At 41.0% G+C, this 19310-nt stretch overlaps 1 protein-coding gene across 1 annotated transcript; it reads right to left on the bottom strand.

Annotated features, from left to right (window-relative positions):
- Nucleotides 1-2552: 2552 nt before the first annotated feature.
- GYG1 (glycogenin 1) lies at nt 2553-19171 on the bottom strand. The gene is made up of 7 exons (XM_068406062.1): nt 18775-19171; nt 15378-15513; nt 13302-13476; nt 12742-12904; nt 9050-9176; nt 5623-5842; nt 2553-4733 (listed from the first exon to the last, which is right to left on the bottom strand). Exons 1-7 carry the CDS (start codon nt 18779-18781, stop codon nt 4563-4565), a joined length of 999 nt encoding a protein of 332 aa, XP_068262163.1. The 5' UTR covers nt 18782-19171; the 3' UTR covers nt 2553-4562.
- Between the last annotated feature and the right edge of the window lie 139 nt (nt 19172-19310).

Below are 19310 nucleotides of genomic sequence, written 5' to 3'. Positions count from 1 at the left end.
AAAGTTGTTTTGCACTCCTGAAATCTTTCCAGCGTTCATCTCTTAATGTTGGTTATTGTGCACAAGGCGTGAGAATACATAAAAATCCCTCAAAACAGAAATGTGTATTCATGCATTCTAACTTGCAAGAAGTTCATCTCTTTTTAGAGGTGAAAAGGTAACAAAAGGTAAATAACGTGTGTTTTGTCCTTCAGACAAAATCCTTAAGAAATGAATTAGGTTCATGTTTCAATCTCAATGTTTCCTGATAACAAAACAGATCATCTGGATTGTTTGTTTCAGATTAGGTGGTCAGTGATCACTTCATAAGGAATTCTTACTTTTGCAGACTATGTTCAAAGATGGTATTTAATTCAATATTTTAAATTTTTTTTCACTATTTCTGAATAATACACAGGTGCAGCAGGGAGTTCCTCTGTTGATTACTTCCCAGGAGCTAGTAAAAATTAAGTACTTAAATTTGTACACCACTTTCTTTTAATATTTACTTCCCTTAAACAGAATTCCACTGATTTTTGTAAAAGTGAAGGTTTTGTGATTTGGATAAAATGCTAGAATCGTAGGCTTGTATTGATACCACGCTGTCTAGTTGTTTCTGTACATACTTTGAACAGTGCAGCTGTGCTATATGCGAAGCAGAACACAACCCACTCGTCAGTGAATCAGTTGGCCCTTGCAAAATCAATTAAACAGAAGAAATTATTTTAATAGCTGCCAGCTTTCTAAGAGTGTTCTTGCACTGCTAAGCGCTTTTCCAGTCCCATACATACATCCTCATGGAACGCTGATCTGCATGCGTCTTGATTTATAGAGGAATAATTTAGTAAACTACTCGTGTTCACATACCGCAAAGTAATAAACAGCACTGAAGAATCTCAGTTGAGTATTAATTGAATATTTTTGTCTGTTCCTTCTATCTCTTTACATTCGATTCTGGTCTTCTCTTATGTGTTTTTTTAACACTATGCTGCCTTCCCTGTAATACTCAGATTTAGAATTGGAGGCAGAGGTTGCTGTGTTTAGGTCCTGTTTAGATTCTAGGTTTAGATTCAGGAAGTGTATTTGGCAGCAGAGAAATGGAAACTGATTTGCCTCTAATGCCTTCCACCTTTTCTTATATAGAATACCAGCCAGCTGACTATAAGATGGATTGCAAACACAGGAAATGGAAAAGGACTGAGAAAGAAAGCGAACATGTCTGATATTTGGAGAAGAGTGAGCCAATAGAAGGAGTGAGAAAGGAATTCAAAATAGGTAACCTAACAAGCTGATGCAGTTTTGGGGGAGCCAGCGTCTTGGCTCTGGAGAAAAGTGTGTTTTAAGTCTGTTAGAGAAAGAATTAAAAAGACACGAATAACAGAAGACAGCGTGAACCCCAGGAACTGGTTGTCACTGGAAAGTTGACAAAACAAGAAAACAGAGCTACACTTGATTTAATTTTTTTTTTTTTGCATAGGGTTTATGTAAGTTAAACTTTCTTTGCATTTTTGCGGTTCAGATTCTGATGTTTAGAGATAAGCTGGAGAAATACTTCCTGATTATGAATAAGATTTGGCTTTGTGTCATTCTTCCTATTTTCTGAGTTAAAATTCCATGAGGAAGAGACCCATTTCAATGGCTAGTCAAGCTACATCTTTACTTGTGTTAACACATGCTGACTTTTTGCAGAGTGGCTGAGTTATGATTATGAAAACAAGTACTACTGTCATTGTTCCTCTACTAGGTGATGGTTTCCATGTTCCAAAGCCAAATAAAAACTTAGTGGAGTTAGTACTAGGCTGTATGGCTAGTTAAGGTCTCTCCCAGGAAAGCCATTCATGTATCAGAGAGAACAGTTAAAAGGTCAAAGCTGAGAGCATAAAAGTCCTGTCTGATTTGATGGAGCTGTTCTGTTACTCGGGTGGTTAAAAACCACGGTGTTCTGGTTGTTTGGGGTTTCTTTTTGCTTTTCATGAGCTGTAGGTAGTCTTTGGCTACTGCTATTCTCTTTCTTGGAGTTCTAATGGTATGTTCTGTGGCATGTTCTAAAAATGAGCTTTTGGAATTATAAACTTAACATTTTTATTTCCAAAGATTAAGTTAGTAGTCTATCATTCTGGGTTGTTTGTTTTTTTTTTTTTAAGATGCAAATGAGAAAAAAAATGCTGTGAGTTGTCACCATCTAAGGAACACTTGAGATTATATGCTTTTTAAAGGCAAATGGAATTCCAGTACTTGAGTTGCAATCTAAGCAGGGCTGTGATTCTTTTGCATAAACATGTTTTGAGTATAGTGCTTTAATTCAGCTACTGCTTTGAGTACCTACAGTTTAGAGCAGAAAACTGTCTGATGTATCAAGTGATACTATTACAAGGGATAAAAAGGGATCTCTGTTTTTTTCTGCAAATGCCGCCTGCAGTAATTATGAAGGAAGTAGTAGCAGATAATGACATAAAGGTCATTTTACTGAAAATAAGCTGCATAGAGTTTGGTATAGATGTCATACCTTTTGCTTTCCTGAGGCTGTGGGTAAACAATTGACCATAGTATGAGTCACAGAGGCTAGGACAGAATTGGTTTACAGGTTTCTTTCTTTACTAACTATATTCTTTAACCCCAAACATGCAGGTTTTCATCTTTTTCAGCATCTTTCCTTATCTTCTTGTATTAACTTTAACAAAAATTACATGCTAAAGCAAATTTTCAGGTTGGTATAGTCTCATGCTTTTATACTTTCAGTTCTCTTCAACTAAGCTTAAAATGAAGTAACATGCCTATTCTCTAGTACAGAATGTATGAATACAGACAAGGGGAGCAAAATGAAGACTGTTTAGCTGTCCTCAAGAGAGTATCTTACCATTTTCCATAGAATATTTAGTGAGCATGCAGAATTCCAATATTTGTACTTGTTGGATAAAGTATACTTTTGTCACTACAGATTGTAACTGGTAACCCCTCCTGCTTTCACACAACTTCAAATTTATCTGTTAAAAATACCCAACACAGCAAAAGAAAAACCCACACAGGAAAGGGCTAGTTACTAGTGGGAGTTCAGATGCTGTGTAGCTTTTAAATAGCTACAAGCGACTTTGATTTGCACCTCATCTTTAGCATTTTTGCTAAATAGTGACCAAGGAATCTTAGAGCAATTAAGTAACAAAAACAAGTTAAAACAAACTATCATACCCAGATTACATCTTCTGCTTTACCAGCAAATGGTGAGAGCTTGTTGATTGTTTATTTTATCTCTAGGCTAAAAGTTCAACACTCTCAGTAGCTTCCTGCCAAAGTCCTCCTTTATTAGGAAATAATGAAATAATATTTTCTTAGTGTTTCTGGACTAGTACACAGTATAGCTGTCAAAGCCAGGACACTAAGTAATTTGGTTCTGTTTAGATTTTTGGCTGAAGGACGGATCTGAAATTAGTACAGATAACAGCCAATCTCTGTCTTCACGCTTTTGCTGTTCTGGTATTTTTACTGCTATTCTGTGTGTCTTAGAATACAATGTGTAGCCTGAGTGTGGCAACGAAGCACTTTCTTTCACTCTCTGCACACATGGAAAGAGTAGTTTTCCTAATCAGGGTAGGTAGAGTTATATTGTGTTTAAAAACAAGTTCACAGTGTACAGGACTTGCGTTGGGGATGATCTTCAGTCACCGCAATAAAAATTCCCTCTTCCCAAGCTCCGTCTTGCTTATGTGAGTAGCTTCAGCAAGTGCTTCCTCCACAGCCCTATCCTATACTTAGAGCAAGCTAACAAGGGGATTGGCCCTGAAAAGCTCCCTGGCAAATGACTATATACTCTGTAAATAATTACAGAACTACAAGCTGGACATCTGCTAATGGTAGCTAGAGTAGCATTAGCAAAGCTTAAGGGTTATACCTGTTAATATTTTAGTTAGGCTGCTTCAGAGCTCCCTTTTTAAGTGCTCACGGGATGCCAGAAATGCATGACAACTTTTTATTTTTGTATCAAGTGCAACATCGCGAGTAACAGATAAAACTCAGTTTACTACTCCCGTAGTATACAGAACTGAAAAACGCATTCTGCCATGCTGTAGGCACTGCGCGTAAGAACCTGGTCAAAACTTCAGTGCAGTCGTGACTGGAAGAGCAAAGCAGTGCTATTACTGTTACATCTGTGTGTATCCCAGTGTCATTAATACATTTATGGTAAAGCAGAATGGCTACCACTCTAGTGTATGAACAATCCCATGAATTAAGATTTTACATCTAAAACAGCAAGCAAAGGAATCAATGCTAATCACCTTAATGAGGTGAGGTAACAAACCCAGTTTCAAGGAATATGTTGAGCCAATTGATCACAAGAGAAGAAAATTTAAGCTGAAAATACCTGGTTTTATCTAGTAGGGAGAATTGGAAATTGGGCAGTTATAGGTGGCCCAAGGAATTCTGCTTCCTAAGCTTTTGCTCGGTCTTCACCTGTAGCACTGCAGCGGCCTTCAGCCAAGAAGTTTTTCATCAAGCTACTAGCAAGTGTAACTGACCACCATCTACACCTTTCTAGCGGTTAGTTCTGGAACAAGTCCTTGTATCACCACTGTTTGAGACAGGTATTTCTACTGAAGGTAGGTATCAAGTTTCTTCTTGATGTTGTCAAAGGAATCCACTCCCATATAGTCAGCTTGGCCCTGTTCCCACCGTTCCTTGCGTTCTTCTGAAGATACAGTTGGTAATACTGGTGATGGTGCTGATATTGATATGTGGGACACTGCCTCTGTAACCTCTGCCTAAAAGGAAAGGCAGAGTAAAAATGTAGAAATACTTTGCATAGCTAAAGTGAGCAACAGGCCATAGAATGGGACAACGAAGTAGATGTTCTCATGCGCAGCAGCAAGCATTGCCAATGGGCAGGGATTGTGCAGCTTTCCTAGCAAAATAACAAAGCAGAGTTACAGAAGTTAGCAGGGAGGGGAAAAAAAAAGAAAAGTTTAAGTTCTTCATACCTCTCTACAGAAGCCACAAGAGAAAGCCAGAGTATAGACCAAGCCCGATAGCTGCAAATAGTTCGTTAGAAAGATGCAAGATTAACAAGGCAAAGCACATCTTAAGAGATCAGTAACTGTGGTCTTAGAAAGGCTGCGAACTTAAACTGGCCCATGTACTAAGACTATGCAAACTACTAAACTCTGTGAATGAGAACTAGAGTTAGAAGCATTACTTTGGCTTTGATAAGTACTGGGATTCATCACTGCCAGTCTACTTAAGTATTCATCTTCTAGTTATCCTAGACTTACCTAGATTTGTTTCACCATGCAAGATCTATATGTACATATTGCATGCTGAACTGGGTTCTTCTGCTTGAGAACCTTACTAGCTGCAACACATTAAGAGTTAGGCCCCTTCTCTGTATATATTAAAGAAGTTACTACAGTGTAATTTCCAGTGTGCCATTTGTTCTAGGCAAGCAGACAGATACATTCAAGACCACTATAGCGTGCTTCTCTTCTGTAGTATTATTTGTCAAAGGTTAAAAGAACAAAACCAAGAAACCCTGCATCCCACAAACTAAACCACACCCATGCTTTGAGCTGGACAGAGAGAAGGGAAATCAGTGGAATGGTAAAGAACCTGTCATCCATACTTAGGCAGTTTCTACAAGAATATTAAAGCACATACCATGTTTACACCTGTAGTAGTTTCTTTAACAATTCCATGCTGTTCTAGTAATGGTAAAACATTAGCTGTATAGGTATGCCACCACATGTTGAGGAATTCTGGGTGAACTGTTTTAGGGTCGTCCATGTTGCCTTTTACGCTTTTTGTTCTGGAGTCATATGTATAGTTCCATGGCTTTGTGCTTCCCAGGAAATGCACCACTTTAGTATTTGCACCAAACCTGTTGGACAGAAAATGTTAGAACCCACAGTTTGTGCAGGTGTCTAGAAAACAAGAATTTTGACCAGCAGACATCATTTTTTTTTTTAATCTGTAGTTTCTGTAGGTGTCCAGAGAACAGAAATATGAATATATTTATATGGCTAAACACAAAATGATCAAACTGACAATGCCTACTGGGACTGAAAGCATTGCTATACAACAGAAAAAATGCAAATGGAATTCTACATTACACTAGTCAGAATACAGCCAAAACCTAAATGGTCTGGGCTATTTAAGTACTTACAGCCAACTCAAGTCTTTAGGTAGAGTGATGTCCATAGCTCAGGAGAGAGCAGTCTCAAGCAGCCGTTGCAATCGGAACTGGTTTTAAAAGTGAAGAAGATTCTACTCGAAAGTCAGTGATCCAGATAGTTAGCCATTAAAAGCATTATGTAGAGAAGGGTCAGTGTTAGAGTTACCCTTTCAGTTTACAGCCCTATAGAAAAGAATCATTGGAAGGCCCTGCTGCAGGAAGACACTATGCCTGCAAAATAATAGCTTTGTACAACCTACACATTTCAGAGGACTTCTGATCTTGGTGCAGCAGGGTTGTTTTAGACAACCAGCCGTTATTTTCTAAATAACCTTCATTTAGCCATGGGTGGGTTTTGTAGTGATGGTGGGAGGGTTTTTTGTTAATTTCTTTTTAAAACTTAACCTCATTTTCAAGATGGACTTCTAGCTTTGTCCCAGATGTTACCAGTATGTTCTTTTGCATTAAGAGTGTGGATGATAGGCACCCCTTTTGAAGTAAAGAACTTAACACTAAAAGGGACAGTCTTCCATTCTTCTATGGTTCCAGAACTAGAGTTCAGCTTGAGTCAGTTTTGTGACCAAGCAATACCAGTCTCTCTAGTAACAGTGAGTCTCACCTAGTTCAGTTTGCATCACATTAGGATTTCTTCTCAACATAGTAAGATTAAAATGGATAATAATGCCAAACAAGTTTGTCTAACATTGTAAAGCACACTTTGATCATTTTGACCAGAGTTTAAGGAGTTTTACACATGGAGACCGCAGCTGCGTTTCAGAAACTTCAGAATATTCGAAACAAGGTAGTGTGCATTTGGGTGGGGGTTTTTGTATTATGTTAAGATCCTTGACTGTATTTCAATATTTATGTTCAATGTTTTGAACACAACTGATCTTATTGCAGAATGAAAACCTATGTGCATGTGAAACAAGGTCAAGTACTTGCACTAATTGCAAGAAAGAAAAAAACCACCTGTCTTCAAGAGGTCAGTTCTTGGGCTTTAACTTTAAACTCCGTATGTCAAGATCTGGCATAAGAGGACTACCTTAGTTTTATTAGCTGTCACAGCACTACTTAACAGCGTGAGTTTTCTTCATGTTAGGCTGCTGCTGTTCTGAGGAAACTTGTCATTGTTTAAAAATCAAGGCTAGTTAAGCTACAGAATGCCTAAGTGTTATGTTACACTTGCTGCAAATGGAGAAGTGTATTGCTAGTGTTCTGTCTGCTTAAGACCTGTACAACAGCTGACAGATGCCACGCTTCTACGATGTTTTTAATATCTGCTTTCTAGATCCTTTCTAGATCTGCAATACTTTCTTTTGACATTTAAGCTCAACTGTTAGGAAGCTTTATGTCCACACTGGCCTCAGCAACTAATCTGTCTTTCCCCATCTCCCAGAAAAGTCCTTCATCAATGTTTTGAAGTTAGAGAGCATTTGTCATGAATTGGCATTTTCTTTTGGAAAAAGGATTACTGAGACTGCTGTGAAATCTAGTCTCGCTGTACAAAGCTGCAAAAAACTTAGCTAATGATGTCAGTAGGTTTACATTTTACTTTATTCCAACTGCTGATTATCAGGAGTGTAGCTGCTGATCTAACCAAGGGAAATTGTTCCACCTATTGTGCAAGGCATTCTCCTTAAGAGGGCTGCACTTCCAGCATTTTGCTTTTGAAGGTCTGCTGAGTTCAATTGAATCAATTGTCTAATCAGTTAAATGGAATTTTGTCAGGAGCCCCCAGATCCAATTAGTCTTTTGTGGCAACAAGGTCATTTGTAAATTTAAGGTCATGTGACTAGCCACCAGCCAGCCATGGAAAGAGGACATACTTTACAATAGATGTTAGCTTATCAAATGCTATCCAACTACTTAGTCATTCTTAGGCTTGCATGTATTTCTTTAAATAAGTGTTCCACTTTTAGCATGACAGGATTTCAGTGGTATTCTGATCACAAGACATAGTTTGATCTTGAGCCAGCAACAGTCCTGCTTATGCTAGCTGCTGCTTTAGACACTAGTAACCTGATGTCATTCAGAGATCAGATTGGTTTTATGCAATTGGTACTTTCCGTCCACCCCCCCCCCCAACTTCTGCAGCTCTTTAATAACAGTTTCTGCGTAACGCTTCAGCTTCCCATGCTTCTTCCCCTTCCGCCTGTGTTTGCTGTAACACTTTGAGTGACCCTGCCACTGACATACGGTTTACTCACACGCCAAATCTAATGCTGCTAGCTAGGGAGGATACAGTTGTTTTCTGTACACAGGAAACGTGCGATAGTATGGTGGCTGGCTGTAGTCTTTGTTCGATCTTGCTATTACTTGAACTGTCTGACATCTAGAAAGATTGTTGGGAGAGAATTCTAGCTTTATACAAGTCTTTGTTCACCATGTTTATTTGAATGGTATAGGTTGATTAGATGAACTGTAACTATTGGTTGTTAAATACCCTAAGTAATTTGAGTGATGAAAGGGCAAGTTATGCAGGTGGGAACAATACCACCACCAACATGCTGAAGTTCAGCTCAGGCTGATTCAAGAGCTCATTCAAGGGCTACTGCCTTTGGTTAGAGCTGTGACAGACAGTATCCCATACTGGAGTACTGGTTCTTCCCTTTGCAAGTGACCTGTCAAATGTGCTGACTCCACATCAACTTCAGTGTTACTACCAGGGATTAGTTTTAAGCTGCAGATACAGCTTTCTCTCTGCATTTATCATGAGATGATTCATTTAACTAGCATTAATTCCGCCTTTTTTTTTTTTTTTTAAAGAGTAGAAACTGTTACACCTTCTTTTAGTGACAATAATGGTCTCCCTTTAGAAAACCTGTGTAAGTTCACATCGTGCCTATTCATTCTGTTACAAGAAATTAGTTTATGTAAGCTCTGAAAGTCATCTTAGAATTTTGAACTTACGCTTTAAATGCTGGAAGGTAGGAATATACAGAAGTGCTGCTCAAATTATAAATAAATGGTAGATGTTTGCTCATGTCTGCTGTTGCCCAGCTGCTGAAGAAGGTGTTTAATAACCCCTGATCTGCACCTGAAAGAGAAAGCATTAACAGGCTACAAGCATCAGATAGCTGTTTTAGGATCCTTTTCAATCACTTCACTAATCAAGAGTTGGTAATGCGGTTGTCATGTCCAGTAGGAGTTTGGCATAGAGCACTAGAGTTGTATTTGTGAACAACCGTGTAAACCTCTCAGCCTTTGAAAATGCCAGAAATGCAGAGAATGAAAAAGGTAGTATGTGTGGGGTTACTTTTGCTAAAAGATAGCAAGTTGCTCACAAACCCTGCCATTCAGTTTCTTTTACACCTTAAGTTCAAGCCATACAAGACACCAAAAACCTGGACTTGATAATTGAGTACTGTTCAGCTTCAGTAAAGCTGTAGCTCAGAAGATCAACTGCCAACAATTAGTTTTATTACTAATGCTTACAGATGCATGACCAACATCTCAATGCCAGAGTTAGGGTATCAGTGGTCTGTTAGACCTGCAGCAGTGGATGCATCTACCTACACTGTGATATGATAAGGAAAGCACATTCAGTCTTGGTGACAACTCTAGTAAAACTTCATCAAATCCCATTAACAGGCAATAGGCATTCCTAGTTCTGTACTAAAAAGCTGCTGACTAACCCCTAAGTGAGAATAACAATCTAAGTTTTATGGCCAGACCTACTGTACTGGGAGGGGTCACCTCTTAGTTTGCAAGCAGAGGTTGTAGTGAGGTCAAATGAGTCTGAAGTTGTTTGGTATGTCCGTAGTAGTGTAGTTAAAAAAAACCCAGCCTCTGGCCCAAGACAGACTAGTTTATAAGCAGCTACTGAGAAGTAAAGCCTACTTAGTTATATCCATTCATTCTTTATTGCAGTGAGTATACTTAAATCTTTAAGTGCTAATAGTTCCTCTTATAAAGGAGATTGAAGGGAGTCCCTCAACTTTCATTTGCTGTCTTCCCTTCACCTGTAACTGCATGCACAAATAGCATTGCTAAAGAGTGGGTAAATGGATAGCTTAGTTAGGAAAGAGAGAATGTTTTATTTTAGTCTTTAATTTTCTAAAGCACTCAGTCTCTGCTGACTCAGTTTTTTAATTGGCCTATGATTAGATTTAGGGTAGTACTAAGGTTTGAACCCTCACTGCTGTTTGAGCAGAATTTGCTTTTTGCAACTGAAGTATCTAAACACTGGGCATAAACTTAGATGTACAGACAGTACACTGACATATAAATTCTAAAGTATCCTGTTACAGCTGTCAGCATACATGCAGATTGCAGAGTGAGAAATGGCCTAGAGACTCAGTCCAGTGATCTCAGACCTCTGACTTGCCTCTCAACCCATAAAGGAAGGAAAGCACTTTTGAAGAAATTGTGCCTGTCACAAGAGAACATAGTCAAAGAAACCAGACAAGTCCTCTGGTCTTTACTCAGCTATGTTTCATTTTAACTTCTAACTTAATGCTGTGTTAAGAATGCGTATGTTAACAGTAAGATCACCTAAAAGAGAAGAAAGTCTTCTCTTATAGCTCATAACTGAAGGGGCAGCATCAATGTATTTAACTTACTCTACAGGACTTTCACTCAAATTATTTTCAATGTTCTTTAAGTTATCAGTACTACCAGATTTCTTTTAAAACCAAACATTTCCCCCCCCCCCCCCACTCTACTACTTTTAGATGGTATCTAGAATTATTGCATGACGTATTCCTCATTATCTAGATAGGTGAAGTTCAAACAGACAAAAATAGTAATCTGTCACTCTACCATTTCTGGACAACACTATTACACAAGAGGCATCTGTCTGCTGTTATAAATATGAAATACTCTGGGAAGTCTTGTATTCCTTAGCTACTGCTACTGCAAATGAGGTGCTTAGAGCTTGATTTCAATTATGCATAGCTTGGTAGTTTGTTGAGTTTGCATGCCTGTGTCCTGTTAACGGCAGTGACCCTTCACAAGTGTTTCTCTTATGAAAAGTTTCCTAGGAACTTTTATTACTATCTAGACCAATTTAAGTTTAAATCCCCTTTCTCCCCACCAAGTTCATTAGCTCAGCAGCAGCTTATGCAGGTAGTGTAAGTCTCCGTGGTCTCACTAAGATCAGTGCTACCATTTAATAAAAATTGAATAAATTTTAAAGCTGAAATACAAATTACAGTTCTAGAAATTCAGTACCTAAACCATTAACCCACCACTTTTGCTGTTAAGAGCTGCAACAATTGCTTCATGTTTAGGACACTGAGGAAGTTTCACCATTGTGTGGTTTTAGCTTTCAAGTCAGAAAGTATATTGTGGAAGCAGTTCTGTTCTTTTAAAGGACAGGGACCTTAGACTCAGAAGATGGGGTCCCCGCTAGCAGTCAAGCACAGAGCTCAGAGGAAACAATCACCAAGTCTCAGATGTCCCTGGAGGTACTCAACAGTCAGTCTGCACAAAGGTCGGTTTGCATGATTTTTTGTTTGTTTTTTTTAAATGCAACAATTCAGCACCATGCCACAGCTTTTGCCATAGCTGGTGATCAATTTACACCCAACATTTGAGAGCACTCCCAGAGCTACCAACTGCTGCCTTGTCAGTAGCAAGGTACAGACAGACCCTTCACTACATTGTAGTACTCATTTTCACTAGAGTTTATTCATATGGTAGCCTTAAGCATCCAACTGCAACTTTAGGAGGCCACACATAGGAGTCCACACAGTAACAGGGATTATTCTACAGATTAGGAGTGACATCTAGAATTTTTACTTTTTACAAAGTACTGAAAGATAAGTCAATGGGCTGGCTAATTACCTTCTATTAAGGGTTCCATTTTATCATCTTATTTATGTAATTTTCTGTAGCTTTTTCTAGTTAGACTTTGTTTTGTACCACAGTAGTTATATAATGAAATTTAGTGACGAGAGATAGTCAATTCAGGAGCCTTTAACTATAGCAGTCTTCAAGCAATGTGTGCATTTACTGCAACGGTAATGGATTGGTAAGGAGACTTACAGAACAGCAGAACCTGGCTTCTCCAGCTTAAATTTGGCACAGTGGCCAATCCCACGTGATCTATTATGAGAAGCAGCCAAGGCTACATGCACTTGATATTGGAAAAAAGATGGTCACCACCCTACATGACAGGAAGCTGTCACATAGCATATGAAGGGATAGTTGCATCTTCAAATGTTCGTTTCTCTGAGGCTGCACGCGAGTTGATCAGTACTATTTTTTTCCACAGCAACTTGAGTTAGCGTAGAACATTCACGCCTGGAGCGTTAGGAATGCATGAAGCATAGTACTGCAGTTTCATTTGCTAGTGCATGCACTGTGCTTGCTACATCTTAAGATTTCTTGTTACATGATTCTATGCTGCTAATGCTTACAGCGGCTAGTTTGGAAGCCAAACTCTTAGGTTTTTTATTTCGTGAAGTCTGAAAAAAGTAGTTTTACTACATATTGTAATGATAGCCTCTATTGTGAGAAGGATATAATTTTTGTGTAGTTACATGGAGTTCAGAATTCTATCATACAGCATCCCCATGACACATATGTATTTACTGAGCCAGCCCAATCACTATTACCATTTTGCTGTAACTTATATTGAAACACAAAGTAATACATACCGTCAAAGCTGCCTTTCTCTGTGGCAAACTGTAACAGCTGATTATATGTTTCAATGGAAGGTCGGTAAACAAAAACTCCAGAATTAAAACAGTCAGGCCAGCCTGGATCTGGTGCTGCAGACAGCTCTTCTCTCTCAAAAAGCTCATCAATATTTGACAAAACCTAGTTGTAAAGGGGGTAAAAAATTGTTTTGTTTTTTAGATTAGGAATTGGGATATCATGTTTTAAAGTGGATGTCAAAATCTATTAAAACATGAAAGAAAATTCTCATATTGATGCTGTTGTCTTATGGAAGACAATACTTAACGGAGACAGTCCCCACAGACTACGTTACAATTAATTTAGATAAAAAAGGCACATACATTTTTAGAGTTACTAGTTCAAATAGCAAAAAGGCCTCCATTACCCCTCCTCCTAAAAAAAAAATCCAAACCACCATCGTGTGCCTCCCCCCCCAAAGAAACGCCAAACAACAAAACCAAAAGCAACCCACAGAGAAAGAAATCCAACAATCCCCACACCAGCTCATCAAGAGGTGCCATGAGACATGACCACTTACCATTGTGTCTGCATCCATGAAAACGCATTTTGAAAACTGCGTCAGTTCCCAGCAGTGAAGCTTTGTTAGTGTGACACCCAGCTCAGGTCTTTTCATTAACGCCAAGTGCGCTGAATCCCCACTATCCAAGACGTTTACCAATATGACTTCATCAAAGACTTTTTCCAGCACTCTCCTGTGGAAAGAGTCAATTGCCAAGACTTAGTTCTCTTGTTGTTCCAGCACCATACCACATGACAGATTCCATAAAGAGAAGGGAAACAACAGGGAACCTGGCGCTGCATGTGTTGGAATGCAAAAGTACAACTGTCTGCCTCAAGGTTTCTGGTTTGTAATGGGCACGTTTTGGGGAACAAAGAAGTTTGTTTGGGGTTTTTTTGTTTCACAAACTGGGCTTTACTTGGCATTGCTACCAAGTCCAGTAGGTCATGGCTATGTAGTACAAACTTTCCACACAGGTTCTTTTTTTTCCAGACAGACTCTGATTTTTGGCAAGTTAACAGTCTACTTTGAGCAGGCAATTAAGAAATGGGAAGCTGTTAAGAGTAGCTTGAGCAGGATAGTAGCTGAATCCTAAACAGTTGAAACAGAAGTTTATGCAATAGTTATGACAACACTGTTCAGGATTTGTGACTGTTAGGGACATCTCGCTAGACCCAGTTGCTAAAACTTTCTTTATCCCATAAAGTTTTAAAGAGTCACTTCATCATAGCAGTGTGTACAGCAGTGCTTTGACCCAGTATCATGCTCACCTAAGGGTGACACTTAAACTTTCAGACAGTGTAGTGACATTTTTGTGGCAGATATCCAACCTTTGCCTTACTATCAGTAAAGCATTACCATTAGTTCCAAGAGAGTTTAAGGAGCTCATGCTGCTTAAAACATGAAGCATCTGTAAAGTCTCACTATTCTACAGTGTATCTTGAATGCTCAGCAATTATCAGTACAATTTGAGCCAGAGAGCTTGTAAACGAGTTTTAGAACTCTGCCTTGCAAGGCTGTCTTTATACCGACAGTTTGGTATGGACAGTTGCTTCTGAACTTAAGGCATACCTTGTTAGTGGCTGCAGAGTGAGAAATGCAAGTTCCAGTTACACCACTAGGTAGGTAGGTATTGCTGGTCTAAGGGCAGAGTGCTAACTGGCTTACACTAACACATAAGCACATTTATGATTCATCTTAAAAGAGCACACTCACCTAATAGGCTAGAATGGATATTCCTGTATGTAACATCTTTATGTTGATAAGGCCATTTAGCTGCCAAGAGACTCTAGGGAGAGTCACTCCATTTATTATTGAGCCACTTCCCTACTGTCTCTATAAATTGAGAGATCTTTTCCAAAGAACTTCCCCATGTAGAGAATCTTGACCTATCATCTGCAGTTCATGGAGCTATTAAGTTAATTGTTTTTTTACCCTCCTCTTACATGTGGAAAGAGCACCCACTCTACTCCATACTGAGACTATTCTAGAGAGGCTGTAGGAAGCAGTTGCCTGTTAATTTCATTTGCTGTACTGTGGTGACGTTGTTAGACGCCTGTTGATCTGCCGATCTGACATACTTGATGCTGCTTTAGTTCTGCTCATTTTCTTCTCTCATGATAACATTTGAAGTGTCTGCTAGATTTCAAGAGAGCTTGTGTTACATTATCTCAATCTGGAATGCTTCTGCAAGACAAATAAATACCGATCCCCTACTCCCATCTCCACATGCATACACGCAGTGCTAAGGAATGCCCAGGCAATATTGTATTATTGGACACTTTTAAGTAGGGCTATGAAAGAGCAAAGATCCAGTTGAAATATCAGTATCAAGTCACAGTTTAGTGCTCTAACTTCAGAGTATTTGTTAACTCATCACATGGAAGGGAAAAAGAAAAAAAAAAAAAAACAAAACCCAAAAGTTTCATGTTTGAAGAACTTACAGAATGCCAGACAGTATAAGTTGAATTCTGCTAAGCTTAGCTGTTAAGCTTCCAGAGCTTTGGAAGGCTACTGTTAAGGAATTTATCTTCTGTTTTTCAACCTTCACATCAGCAGGAACTGTGGCAGTTTGAAGTATGTAAGTGACCTTACCTCATAAGATCTGAGACCTGAGGAGTTATGAGTGCAGTCAGCTTCCTTGTTGTTCTGTACTGTTGCAAGGATGAACCAAGTACCAGTGCTCCTTTCACATAGGAGTCATTTGTGGCTAGAGTCACAAAAGACTGGTCTGGAAGAAATGAACTTGGTCAAGTTAGCATGGTCCACTACTTTATTCTGAGACAGATATACTAGAAAACTGGTATTGTTAGGTAATCATGCTGTGAGACCTCAAAGATGTGCCCTTTAACTCTGCGTGTCGGGCCTACCTACCTGTCTGAATGAAAAATATTATACTTGCATAGCTATACTTGCCATTAGTAACTTAACACATGGCAAAATGCAGTAAAAAAAACAGAGTCAAGACTGTTGGAAGAGAAAAACAGTTCCAGTTTGCCCACAGGTTAAATAAGTCATGCCAAATGTTAGAGACAATCCAAAAGGTCTAAAGAGGCTTATTTTTGGCCATTAATATACTATTTTTAAGCTAAAAGTATTGGGAGTCAGTGAGCTTGCATTTGGTTTAAAGTTCGTAACAGCAGAGTTTTGTGGAGTTACGCTAGGTTCAGCTCTGAATCCTGAAGCTAGGGCAGCGTAAAACTTACATTTCATTTTCAAACAAAAGCAAGCATTGAATTAGATCTTGGACAACAGTATTAAGTTTTGCTATCTCAGGATTTTGCAGATGACTTTTTTTGCAGCCCACAGTTGCAGCTCTATCACAAGAATGCAAGATTTAAATGGGAAGTAACCAGGAATACGATAAGCAATTGAAGACTTGCAGCAATAGTTTTTGCTCTTCAAGCAAAAAGAGGTAAGGTTGCATTGTTGCTATAAAGTATAATCTCCTGCTCCAGCTGTATCTTAAAAATAGATTAAGATGGATCACTGCCATATACTGCTTATTGAGGCCATATAATACAAGCTTTGCATTCTTCCAATTGTCATGTTGTTTTAAACTCCAGGGTGGGACTGACAAAAGCAAACAAGTAACTTCTAAACTTCTTCAGTTCGCTGTTAACTATCATCACGTAGACTGTTAACTATCGCCACGTAGTACTCCTTTCCAAACTACAGTGCTTTATAAACAAGTGTGTTCTTTTCTACCAAACCATTTTTGACACTCAACAAAATAGTATCTTCCTAAGAATTTCAAGAGTAGATTTTTCACATTCAAATTTATTTTAGCAACTGTGATTTTTTTTTTTTTTTTTTTTACACAAGTTAACTAGGTTAGATCAGGATTGACAAGTGACAGTTCTGGGCACTTAGAGGCTTTCTATCAAGTCTAGTAGCAAGATTAAAATAGCGACTGCTCTACTTTCAGAGAGATTGTTGTTTAGTACAACTCCTCAGCCCATGAGACAGTCATTATCACTATCTTTTTAACTTAATACCATTTTAACAGCTGATGACAGAAAGTCATGTACTGTAATTGCCTATAAGCTTTGCAAACCAGGTTTAGAAGCTCCACAGACCAGCTACAAAACCTCCTATTTTGCTTAGCAGCAAAACCAACTAGTCCCAAGGGATTTAGATTATAGTGGTCAATTACAAAGTTCAAAAAAGCTTCTACAATGCCAGGAGTAAAGATTTTTTTTTTTCAAAAAGTTCAATTCACTTTAGCTACCTATTTGTAATAGTTCATATAATTCAGCAAATCTACAGAACAGTTTTGTGTTTCTTTGAAGCTGTACAAATGGCAAGTGTGTAGCATTTTAAGTGGCGTGAACATCCCCCTAATAGGGCAGCATTTTTCATTATTTAATTTGCATGTTACTCCTCAGCTACTCAATAAATAGAAGTCTGCCACTCCATGCTGACAGACAGCCCACTAAAAATCCATGGTAGACAAAGGGGGATTCATCTGAACATTGTTTTGTTTTTTTTTTTCCTCCAGCATTATAAGACTAATTCTTAAAGTGACCTTGCCAGTGAAAGACGAGTCTTTTTCATTGAACTGTTAGCGGGCATACTTCTACCATGTCACCTCATCTTACTGAAACTGAGTGTTCACACACAAAAGTCTTGGAGAAATAGTCAATTTAAGGATGGAGTAAAGGCTAAGAAGCCCCCTATTACATCCTAAGTACAGCTTTCCAAACTTTTGAATAAACTATGTTCTATTTCACGCTTTCTCTAAAGTACATTCAGACATGTTATGTATGAGTCCATACATTTGGGCAAGACCAGAGATGCTGCTTAATATGGAAGTTACATCTGCAAGAGCGTAGTCCATTCTACCTAACCCACAAGTATTTCAGTGGTGTGGGTCTCCCTTCCCATCCTCTTCCCCTTCTTCATTCTCTGTAAACATTTCCTCCACAATAGGTTATGATCACACAGCAGTCGCTGTTATGCCTGAAACATACTGAACTATTAGTAACAGTGTGGCTGCAAAACCACAGAGAATGTAAGACAGTTGCACAGCTTTGCAATTTATTTATCCAGGCAAAACCAAGCTACTTCAGAGATGCCTTGGTCTGCCCAGTTCACAGGCTGTAGTAAGAGTCTTTGCCCTAGCCCTTACACACCTAGGAGCATCCTGGAGGTCTGAGCTAGGAACAGTCTTTCATTTGACAGCATGGAGGAGGGGGGTAGAGTGCTTGCCCCAGGGGTTTCACAGCTTCCCCCAGAAGCATTTTCCTAGGCAGAGTTCAGATGTTTGCCTGTCCCCCTGTGCTTTGAGCTAGGTACTGATGCATCTGATTTTTTTTTTTTTTTTTGAGTACAGGATTCCTAAAGAGACAGGAGCATCTAATCGAGACGTGCACCGAGGCAGAGCACCAGGCTTCCCGCAGCCTTCCAGATCTGAGAGTGAAACCGACTCCGCTGACAGCTGCGGGTAAGGTAATCGGGGAAAAAATCCGGAAGAAAAAAAGCCAGGCGGGGGGGGGCGGGGGCGTGGGTAAGGGTCTGCTCGTTATAAAGTATCAGAAGGCACAGAAGTTACACACGCTCTTTGGCGTTTCAGGAGAGGGCTGTTTCCTCCTGTGAGCCGCTGCGGCCCTATAGCGGCCCCTCCGCCACGCTGGCCCCTTCCCTCCGTTAGGGACAGGGCCCCGGGCAGGTGCGGAGGCAGGCGGCGTGCGGCGAGGCTGAGCCGTGGGCGTCCCCTTGAACCGCACGGAGCGCCCCCCCCCCCACCTCCGCGGGCGGCCCCGGCCCCCGCGGGCTGCGGCACCGGCAGCCCGTCCCCGGCAGCCCGCTGCTGGCAGCGGCCGCCGCCTAAAAATAGGCGCCGCGCGGCCCGCCCGGCTCCCGCGCCGCGGCCAGGACGCGGCCGGGGAACGCGCGGCGGCTCCGCGAGCGCGGCCCGCGCCGCCCGCAGCCCTCGCGAGTCGCGGCGCGCGCCGGGCGCCCGCGGGGAGGTGTGGCCGCGCTCACTGACCTGCCATGGCGCCGGCTCCGCGGGACGGCGGCGGCTGAGGCGGCGGCCGCGCTCCCAGCGCTGCGCCAAGGCCGCCCTTATATAGGGGCGGGGCCACGCGCGGCGCGTCTTTGGCCGGAGGCGGAGGCCCCGCCCGGAGGGGTCCCCGCGTCGCGGCGGGGCGGGGTCTCCGCCATGGTGTCCCGCGGCGGCGGCACGTCACCCCCCTTCGGCCGGGAGCGGGCTGGGGCGCGGCGGCGGCGGCACCTGGGGCCGCTCCCGTGAGGGCCTCGTGCCCCCCGGCGCCTCCGAGGCTGATCGGGGCTCGGCAATGCCCCGCGGTGCCGGTGGAGGGGAGGCGACCTTGCCGGGGCGCGGCGGCGCAGGCTGGCAGCGATGGTGGCACAAGGAGACGGCTGCTCCTGCGGTCGCCAAGCCCTGCAGGGAGAAAGGGCAAAGCCACGCCTGGCCCAGAGCCGCCTGCAGCTGCACGGAGCGCATTTACAGCGAATGCACGCGCAGACACGCGCCCGCGTTAGGGCAGTGCGGCTGCTGGT

The sequence above is a fragment of the Nyctibius grandis genome, chromosome 8, assembly GCF_013368605.1.
Source record: "Nyctibius grandis isolate bNycGra1 chromosome 8, bNycGra1.pri, whole genome shotgun sequence".
NCBI classification, from domain to species: domain Eukaryota; kingdom Metazoa; phylum Chordata; class Aves; order Nyctibiiformes; family Nyctibiidae; genus Nyctibius; species Nyctibius grandis.
The sequence above is the reverse complement of the archived record's forward strand: the minus strand, read 5'-3'. Positions and strand labels throughout refer to the sequence as shown.

What these genes read in the sequence shown, in the direction of transcription:
- GYG1 (XM_068406062.1), bottom strand. An exon ending in AGAGAAAGGCAGCTTTGACG is followed by an intron (nt 9,177 to 12,741) that starts GTATGTATTACT and finishes TTTCTCTTTCAG; the next exon opens with GTGCAGATCAGGGGTTATTA. An exon ending in TACCTTCCAGCATTTAAAGC is followed by an intron (nt 5,843 to 9,049) that starts GTAAGTTCAAAA and finishes TCTGTCCAACAG; the next exon opens with GTTTGGTGCAAATACTAAAG.